Here is an 11106-nt window from a genome sequence, read left to right on the forward strand (position 1 = left end):
TAAATGACACACAGCCGTTTACTACCTTGTACTTCACAAATTACCCCTAATGCAAGCTAATTCAAACCCAATTGCTTAGGCGCCAAACCAAACCAGTTCAAGATACTTTCATATGATTAAAACACATTTAAAGACATCAAAACATGCCAACAATCAATCAACCTAGGTGCCTAACCAATGTGCCCTTATTGACACGACAATTTGTAAACCAAATCAAACACTTATCAAGCATCAAACTAATTTGTAATTAGATTCATCATGAGCAAAATAATCACATAGTTAATTTGCCATCCGACCCTACCATTTAAGTTTATTTCCAAGAATCCAAAATTCCAACTCAAACTATCACCTTAAATAAATATAATTAGAACTACACAAACATCCCATTTCAATCCATACATTAAATAACTTATATATACATCATCACAAGCATTAAGCAAAAGGCCTAAAGTATTTGCAACCAAAACATTGGATCAAGTTACCAAACATATATACATGACCACAAAATATTACCAAATTAAGTACCAAACATAACAACATGGACAAACCAACCAAAAGTCCTAATACATTCCATTCATAACCAACATCCAAAATAACTCAAAACATCTACCAAAACAAGATATGGATAGTGTGTATGCTCTGACTTGAACTTCCAATGTACTAGGTTTCAAGAAATCTACAAGAAAAACATGATACTTAAACCCAGTATAGTTAGTAAGTTCAATTATATGAAAACATAGCTTAATTAATAAATTTACTTTACATAAAACATACATGATCCCGAATCTCACTTATGTATTCAAAAATTCTTATTTACATAACAAACCTTAAAACATTAACATAATAGTCATTCAATTGATATCCTTTTCAACCTTTCCATTTTTTGAAGATGCTATGGTATCTTTCAACCAAGGTCTTACACAATCCTGAAATGATGTCATAGTATCTTTCAACCATGGTCTTTTCCTTTTCAAGTATAATGCCATGATATCTTTCAGTCATGGTTTTTCCCTTTTCTCAAATCAAGCAATTCAATTACCAATTCATAGATATGTATTTATAGGTATCAATTTACATCTCGGAATCAAATGAGTTACTTTAATTGAAATATGAACTTACCTAGATAGATACATCACGAACACGAAACCAACGTATTCCACTACTTTAGCTTTTCCGCAATTAACGTCTGATTGTGTTGCTTCTTGATCTAAATGAGAATCTCCACTCAATCAATACATTCAAACATCTCAATAAATTATTCTCAAGCTAAATAGCCCTGTCAATCATATTTAAAAAATTACCCCCATCATTTTACTCATTATACAATTTAGTCCATAAACCCGAAACATACAATTTTACCATTTTTAGCTACTAACCAAGCTAGCTCAACTTCTAAAGGCTTCAAAAAATTCCATATTTGTCATCATTTCACAATATTTATATGAATTTTTACTATCTTCTCAAATAGGCCCCTAAACATTAAAATCATCAAAAATCACTTAACAAATTACTTATATTTAATTATCAACCTTAATAATCTATCAACTAACTCACAAAAATTTCCAATTCATTTATGAAAGGTCCATAAACTTTTAAAATATTACTAATTGACCCCCAGGCTAGCTAAATTAAGCTAAAACGATAACAAAACTTAAAAATCATAAAAAATAATATCAAAATCACTCACATGCACCCTTAGATAACTTAGTCGAATGCTTCCTCTTAGCTATGGCTTCTTATTTTCGGTTTGTAAAAAAACTAGGAAGAAGATGATGACACTTTTTTTTACCATCTTTTAACTTAATTTACAATTTATTTAATTACCAACTTAACCTTTTAAAATCATTAAAATTACAACAACAAAAAAAAACAATCCATAAACAACCACTAAATTAAGATATGGTATTATTACTCACTAAGTCCATTAAGTTTTCTTTTTATATCTATTTAATATATTTACTAATAAACCTCAACTTTTACATCTTTTACACTTTAGTCCTTTTTCTTAATTACCTATTTAAACCTTAAAATTTCTTAACAAAAATTTAGTATGACATTATTAATTTCTCATAAATATTAAATAATTTATAAAATACTAACTTACTCACTGGAATAGTGGTCCCGAAACTATTATTTTTCGATACCACTGAAAATAGGTTGTTACATATGTTCCCATTTTGTCATCTCAGAGGTTTGGCTCCCCTACTCCACCTTCTTATTTCTATACAGGTTCTCCTATAAGGTCAATTGTTGCTACCTTCTCAGTCCCTGCAGACAATATGCATGCTCAGGAGTGACTCAATTTCCAATGCTTCTCATCAGATTGATTCTGTTTAAAACACTATCCCTGATCTGGTTCTAGCAGTCAGCACACGTTCTTTACCAGTTTGTTCCAATGTTCATCCCATGTAAACTTAATCCAAAAGTGGCATTTTTAGACAAAAGGTTTATTCAGCTGAAGTTTGTGATCAAGAGTAATTGACTATTGAAGAAGCTTTCAACATTCCTAAGTGCACCAAGGCTGCTCAATAGGAGTTTGATGCTATTATGAAGAACAACACCTGGGAGTTCGTTCATTTTCCTCCTAACAGGAAAGTTGTAGGATGTAAATAGCTCCTCGAGTATGGTTTCACAGGCTAAAGGAACATTTGGTAGCCTCAGGGTTTGTGTTGTCTAAGTTTGATGCTTCTTTATTCATAATTTATAGAGAAATGGTTCTTTATGTTTTAGTCTATGTTGATGATATCATTGCCACAGGGAATCATGTTGCCTATGTGGTTGATTTTGTGAAGTCTTTAGAATTAAAGTTTTCCCTCAAAGACTTGTGGCAATTGCATTTTTTTCTTAGGAATTAAGGTGTCTTACACTGCTGATGGATTGTTCCTCAATCAAAGGATATACATTCTAGACTTGTTAAAGAAGTTTCAGATGGAACAATCGAATGGTTCTCCCACTCGCATGGTTAGCTCTTGCAATTTGTCTGCTCATATTGGTAATCCAGTTGAAAATGACTCAACATTATAGTAGCATTGTGAGAGCTTTACAATACATAGTCATTACTTGACCAAAAATTGCCTTTGTTGTCAACAAGGTATGTCAATTCATGCACAAACCTCTTGATCAACACTTTAAAGTAGTCAAAAGAATTCTATGATATCTACAAGGCACTATGGATTATGGCATCTCCTTCAAAGTAGCATCTTGTTTGTCTCTGGTTGGATATTTTGATGTAAATTGGGGAACTAATCTTGATGACAAACATTCAACCACAGGTTTTTAAGTCTTTCTAGGAGGCAGTCTTGTGTCTTGGGGCATGAGGAAGCAACAATGGTCTCTCGTTCCATTGTAGAAGCGGAGTATAAGGGCTTAGCTCATGCTACTGCAGTGATTTTATGGTTGGAGTCCTTGTTATTTGAGTTAAAGGTCCAAATAAAGTTGTTGCGAGGTGTGACAACTCAGGTGTAATGGTTTTTTTAGCAAATCCAGTTATGCATTCTAAGTTCAAGCATTTAGAATTGAACTTATTTTTTGTTCAAGAGAAAGTGGCTACTAGCAAGTATGAACACCTATGGACCAGAAGTTGCAAGGAGAAGGAGAAGATGGGTAAATATTAAGGTATAAGCATGGTTGAGCTAACAGAAGCCTTGTGTAGTTACTTCAGTTTGTTAGTAGGCTGATTAGTAGTTAGGTGATACGATTAAGCAATCTGTTAGGTGTTAGTTAAGTCAGTTGATTTGTTGTAATCAGTTCATTTCAGTTGGTGTATCGACTGAGAATCAGTTAGGCTTGATTGTTAGTACTAAATATCTTCGTTAATGCATTAACTAAACTTGTAAAAATGAGATGGCTCGATTCTTTGAGATTATTAGAGCTAATTAAATAAAACAAGTAGACTCTATCTCTAGTTTCTCTTTTCTTTATCTATGAGTGATTCAAACAGAGTTCATGTATGTTTTTTATATTTATCTCTTTCTATCTTTTTTATTTTTATTTTAAAAATCCTTAGATGTATCAAAATATATAATAATTAAGCTTCAAACGTTTTTTTTTATGTTTTTCAATGGTTTAATCATTTTAGTGATTAGTTTACGGCGGATTGAATCTTAGTTCGATTGGCATGAGTATTATTGTCAATGCAACAGGACGTGAGTTCGAATGCGTTAAAGTGTATTATCCTTCTACTTATGGGTTGGGAAGGGCTATAGGCAGTTCTAGGTATTGTCTCAAAAAGAGTAGATATAATCAAAACTTAGAATGAGATTATTAAAAAAGAGAGAGATTGGTTTACATATTAAAATTTTAAAAATAAAGGAAAAAGTGAATTTAATCTCCTACATCTTAAAGTTGTGAATGTGACAACGTTTTTCTTGATTTTCTTGTTGTTTTTAAATGTCAAATCTTTCATGAATTATAGCATTTGATCACGCAAACACGATTTCCCACATACTATTTGTGTATATTCAAAAAGATGGATTATTTCATGGACAGTAATTGTTCCCCTCCTTTTTCACTTTTTTCATCTTTGAAAAACCCAAATACAAACAAAAACTTTAAAACTATTCATCTAAACCTTAGGTTTAAATCACAATGTCAGCATTGTTAGCGTGAGGATCAATTCTAGAACATTCAACTAAGATAACATTAATTATAATTAATGAGGATTTAAATCCAACTTTGATACCTCTTTACCATTTAATTAAGATTAACATATCATATCTATAATTAATACACCATTTTTACTTTTTATTTAATGTACAAAATTAAAAGAATAAATTAAAATAGGGATAAATTTCAAAACAATATATTAATTTTGATTAAATGTGTAATGTTATGTATAAACTTTGATTTTGTATAATTTTATATACGAAATTTTCATTTGATTCAATTTTACAAATTACTAACATAATTATTAATATAAAATCATTCCACATTCATATATATATATATATATATATATATAAATAAATAATTTAATGTATCAAATTATAAATTAGATGAAAATTAATGTATAATTCGTAATTTCCACGTATTAATTATTATTAAGTGAAATATAAGTAGAGAAATCTACAGTTGCAACATAAATACATGCATATAATATATTGAAAGTTGAAATAATATATGGTTAAAGAGTGGAGATCAATGGATGAAACCAATGTCAATAGAAAGACTTGTGTTTATAAGATTTATCCCCTCATTACCCTTTTGTATTTTTGCAATTATTAACAATGGATTTGAAACTTTTGACTTATATAAGGCTGCTATACATGTAATTAATGACATTGTTTGGATTGGATCTTCAGGATTTACTTATGTATAATAGTTTTTAATATTGAATATTATATCACTTGGTTCTATAAATTAAATCTATTAAAATAATAGTATCCTTTCATCATCTTAATTTTATTTATGAATTTTTCAACATTCAACTCTACCCTAAAAAAGCTTCAATCCAGAATTAATTTATTAATTGAGGTAATCGAGAACTCATCACCTCTCGAATGTGATGAGAAATGGAAATTATAAAATTTAACAGTTGACCCATTTGCTTTCTTTAATCCCCCATTTTATAAAATCTAACTCAAACTTGCGCAAAACAAAATTCCAATAACTACTCAAAATAAATCCATCTAATATCATACTATGGATTCCAAACCTTCATTGCAACTCGCCTGACACATTTGATACAAATTCCCAATCCTTTTTCTTTTATCATTTTGATTTCGCAAATAACACTAAATTATTATCACACGTCTCACGCCTACATTTTTTTTATTTTCTTTTATTACATATAGTTTCGGTTAAATTCTACTATACTTCACAAAAGTTTTGAATTAAGTCTCAATTTGATGAATTTTAGTTTTTTAATTCTCAAATTCATCAATTGTAATCCCTATAATTTTAAAATAATAAACTTCTAATCTTTACCCAAGCAAAAGTTGTTAAATTCAATTACCAACACAAATCTTATACTATACCTACAATTGTAAATTTAACTCATATTTTTCAATTGAATCTTAATACAAATGACAATTGTTAATCTATTAATTAAATTTTTAATTTTAGTGAGTAATATATAAAAATAACAAACTAACATGACATTACACATATAATAATATATTTATGATCAAATTTTAGAAATAATTATCATATAGGAGAACTAAAATTTTAAAATTTTAAAAGTGCCAAGGACTAAAATAACCAAATTAAAATATAAGAACTAAATCCACAACTATGGATACTAATAGCGAAATTTAACCAATAGTGTTCTATAATAATAACATTTGAATGGGTGGGCCTACCTAACATATAGGCAACAGGTTAATGAAGATTTAAAGAGTTGGACCCAAAGAGTAACGGTCCTTTAAAGCAAACTACCAAACAAACAAATTAGTTTTTCATAAACCAGATTAGTCAAAGATCTAAATAAAAATCTTTCACTTTTTAAAATTTTATAGCACCATTTCAACACACAATAATAACAGCACTATTACTCGGACACACCATCCATCTTCAATTTTCTTTTTACTACCTCTCATCTTTTTTTACTTACTAAACCATTCACTACATCACTACTAAACAGAATCTTTAGCTTGTTTTCATACCCAAATTGCTTTTATGTGAAACAAAAATAAATCTAAAGTAGAAGCACAATAAATGAAAAAGGGTACCCAAAAGAACATACAGAACTAAATTTTCTTTCCTCTTTTCTTCAATTTCAAATGATAAAATAAATAAACCATAAGCTATTTGTTGAATTGTGTCCCCTCAACCGCCAGTTAAAACCCAGAGACTGAACTATTTACCCCCACATCCTTACATTGCAGACATAATATAAACCTATTCCCACCCTCTCTCTCTCAATCTTGTTTTTATACCTTAGAAAATCCTATGTTAAAAACCCAGGTAGAACGTAGGATTGGATCCATTGTAACTTATTCCAATCCACTGTCACTGATGATAACAGGCACATCGTATTTTCATCTCAATATATAAAGCAAAAAAAAAAAAAAAAACACAAACTGGGTAGAAAAGGGATAGCCACTTCACCCATGCATTCAAATTTTATCAAGTGGATTAAACATTTTGACGAGTCCAAGCTGCTCCGTTGGAATCCATTGAGCTCGATCCGGATATGGCATCACCATGAGTCCCATTCTGAGAGTGACTTAATGACTGCATTAGCTGGGAAACTTTTGCGGATGGTTTCAATTTCATGTACTGCAGAAAAAAAAAATTAATAAGCTTTTTTAGGAGATGGGATATAAGAGATTTCAAAAGAATAGCAGAATCTAACTGCACAAGAAAGTTTGACTACCTGCTCAAAAAAGGCACTAATCTCCTCTTCTGTAAGACCATCATCATCTTCAGCATTCTCTTCCCAACCAAGGGAACGTAAAAACGCAGCCTCTTCCTCATCAGGATAAAGGTACGCATCAGGTCTCGAATGCTGATCTCCATTGCTAGAACCGTGCTGAGGCTCAGCATAAGCATCTCCATTCAAGGCCACTTCACTCCTATTTTCAGTTGGCAAGTCAGCAATTGAGATCTCTGATGATGGAACACCCCCATCCAGCAGAGCAACAGAAGTGCTGGAATCTTCAGTGCCAAGTTCATCAGACTTCTCTGAGACAGGTGGTGACACAGCAGAGCCTGAATCAAGGACAGAGGAAGCAGAATTCGAAGTAGATTTCTTCTTTAAAAGATTGAAGAAGTCATTCCTACTTTGGGCTTGAGCAGTTGCTCTCTTCTCCATGGTCATCCGTAATGGAGTCTGATTACGCTCAGCGGTGGCAGGCCTGGGGCTATTGCCTGAACCCCTAAAGGGAGCAGATGCAGCAGTTGATTGAGTGATGTTTATTGGACTATTTGCAAATTTGTTGCTTCCATTAGTAGGACTCAAGTTATCCCTTGTGGTTATTGAGGAGACACCATTTGATTCTCGTGATGGTTTGAGTATAAGAAGCCTGCTCTCATTAGAAACCTTTTGACTGTCAGATCTTGAAGTTCCACCACGCGTGGAACTAAAAGAGAGTGAAGGATGCAGCTGCTGTCCAACTTTAGGCCTTGATTTCTCTGAAGGACTGACCACCTATTGAGAAAAACAAGAATAATATGCAAAAATTTCAACAATTTGGTAAGAAAATTAGAATAATATCACTAACACAGTATAAACCAAATTTCTCCATTTCTTTGCTCATTCCCTTCTAAGAAACTTATATCTATTCGATAAAAAATTTAATTTACAATACCTAGGGTGAAGCAGTGCTACCTTGTTGCAACTAGCAAATCACCACGATGTGTTCTTAATAAGAAAATACATAAATAGAGAAGCTTAACAACAGCTCACCAGAGTTTTAGGCGTCGATACTGTCACTAAGGGAATTAGTTGCCTCAACTGTTTGATAGCCAGCTCCTCAAGCCTTTGAGTTTCAACATTTAACTACATCAAGGAACACATCAGATCTTGTTTCAGCACTAATATAATTGCTAAAGTATAAACTTAAGAACGGAACAATAGTTCAAGTTACCAAGGGAGGTGTACGAGCACGAGAGGGCCCCTGAGCCACTGCTTCAGCCATATTAAGGCCTGTCATCGTAGTTGGAGTTGAGCCTGCAGGAACATTTTGTGAAGCACCTGCAACACCTCTGCCACTGTTTCCAACACCTACTGGGATGTCTGCCAAAGCTGATGTCCTGCCATCACTGCCAAGGACAGGTGAGGTACCCACTGGCAAGCTCTGCACAGGATTAGTCAAGCCCGGAGACAAAATCCTTCCTACTTCAGACCCAACTTGTCTTACTTCAGCACCAAGTGAAGGAAAATCACGTTCAAATGCAGATTTATTACCAACAGCAGCAACTGTGCTAAGTTTACCATTACCACTGCTATGATGGCTTTTGCTGGTGCCACTTGATTCATTTGTTGCTTTCCTCGGCCATGTGTCACTGTGCTTCCCAGTTTTCAAAGACTGAGAACGCCGCAATACATCCTTCTCAAACATACTTGGCAGCAGATTATCCAGAGAATCAGGATAGTTTCGGTTCCTATGGTCACCGAGAACAGCATTCTTCCTATCATGGTAACCATTACTAACCTTTTCCCAATCCCTTTCCCTGTGGCCTTTACCAAAATTGCTGTAAGACCATGAGTCAGAAGCACCTTTGCTACTAGAACTCCTCCTAAAATAGGCAGAACTGGCCCTATCCAAGACAGATGTCCGGCCTATGTCACCATCACTGTCAACAGACAACTTATTTCTGGCATGCCTCAATGCAGAATGGTTGTCTATAACAAAATAATAGAATCAAAGATTAGAATTTAGAAATTTACTTCTAATTTTGATTGAAAACAATGACAAGGAAATAATTTTCAAACTTAGTTAAACTGTCAAGTACCATCTGAAACTAGGTCTAAAAGTTGCAGGCAACTACATAGAAAAATTAACTTCTAGAGACATACCTCTAAATGTAAAATGAAAAGGAAACTTGTAAAATTTTACAATATCATCCTCTTTTGACAAGCAAAATGAAGATACCATATGCATCATGAAAAATGAGGAATGTATTACAATAGTTTGAGTGCTATATGCATCATCAAATGCTACTATTAAATCTATCCTAAAGATAACAACCATCAGACTTATCAAGGCCATAATGCAAGAAACAAATAATACAGATACAAACTAAAATTACCTGAATGTGAATATGATGATGATGATGATGTAAACTGATTATTTGAATTGCCACTACCAGTAAGGCTACCACTGCTCTTCAACCATTCCGGTACCAATGAAGGCTCACTTCTTTCCATAACTCTTGCCAAACATGATAATAAAGAAAGAAAAATTTTCCAATTCTGTTTCCCTTTTCTCCAGATTATAACTTCTCAATATTCCCAAAAGTGTTATGTTCCCTTAAATCCAGTTTCACTTACCAAATAGCTTACTTAACATGAACCTCAAAGTTTCTGAAAACTATAAACCAAAATCTCCCAATTCCAAAGTTCTTCTGTTTAAACTGTAACTAGGGTTGTGTTTTGTGTTCCTCCTATACAATATACTCTCTTTAAGAATATTAAATCAGCCAATCAAGTCAACCAATTCAAAGAAACTAGAATTATGGCATTGCTGAGCAATAAAACATACTTGAAGATTTTCCAAAAAATTCTTCTCAAAAATGGCTACTCTGTGAAAAAGCGCTTCTGGAATTAAAAGGACTTGGTCATTTGTTGTTTTTCCTTTGTATTTCAATTTCAATAAAAAGGCTGCTTCTAGGGTTCTTCAAAACTCAAACAAGAACAAACTAAGAAGATGACAGTTTTACCCTTTCAACAAGAAAGTACAAAACGAGGCGGCTCTGTATGAAAGAACCTAGACCCAATATGGTAAATAGCCAGAAAAATTGAACCCTAAAACATTCCTATACCATCCTTTCAACAAACCTTCTCAAAAATCCAGGTTTATTTTTCTTTTTTCCTTTTTTTTTCTACTATAACAGTAGAGTAACAGAGTAAAAAAGGAAACGAATTCTCAGATTATCGTAAGGATTATCAGTCGCTAACCATCTAAATCACCGAAGACAGATTTAAAAAGTAAAAAGAACCTCAATCGTACGGCTCTTGACGCTTCGGCGTCCTCAATTCTCTTGCGGTGTGCGTCAGCGAATCAATTCAAAAGAAAGAAAGAAAAAAACCATCAGAAACCAGAAGGAAAATAAGGAAGTAAGTCAAAATAAACAGGTGATTTTTTTCCGGTATTTGTGGCGTTAAGGAAACGGATGAAACGACGTATTATTTATGGTGTGAACTTCTGGAGAGAGGAAAATGCTTTGGAATTGCGCCGGTGAAGACTGGAAGAGAAAGGGTGCAAATTTTTCTTTCATATATATGAGATGGAAACAAAGGGAATAAAATATTAATATTATAAGAAGTGCAATTTTTGTGTACTTCTTTTTCTTTTGTTTTTAATTTATTTTCTTAAAAGATATTATTATTTTGGATTATCCTCTTGCTCACGATTATTGTTGGAGTAAAAAAAATTTTCACAAACATATTTCATTTGTTTTTAGACATGTTTTAGACATAGTAAAATAATAAAAAATTATAAA

At 32.6% G+C, this 11106-nt stretch overlaps 1 protein-coding gene across 1 annotated transcript; it reads right to left on the bottom strand.

Moving 5' to 3' along the window:
* Positions 1-6679: 6679 nt before the first annotated feature.
* On the bottom strand, positions 6680-10944 carry LOC108466834 (uncharacterized). Its single transcript, XM_017767191.2, has 5 exons — positions 9694-10944; positions 8529-9286; positions 8348-8440; positions 7316-8089; positions 6680-7218 (listed from the first exon to the last, which is right to left on the bottom strand). Exons 1-5 carry the CDS (start codon positions 9809-9811, stop codon positions 7075-7077), a joined length of 1887 nt encoding a protein of 628 aa, XP_017622680.1. The 5' UTR covers positions 9812-10944; the 3' UTR covers positions 6680-7074.
* Between the last annotated feature and the right edge of the window lie 162 nt (positions 10945-11106).

The sequence above is a fragment of the Gossypium arboreum genome, chromosome 2 (assembly GCF_025698485.1).
Source record: "Gossypium arboreum isolate Shixiya-1 chromosome 2, ASM2569848v2, whole genome shotgun sequence".
NCBI classification, from domain to species: domain Eukaryota; kingdom Viridiplantae; phylum Streptophyta; class Magnoliopsida; order Malvales; family Malvaceae; genus Gossypium; species Gossypium arboreum.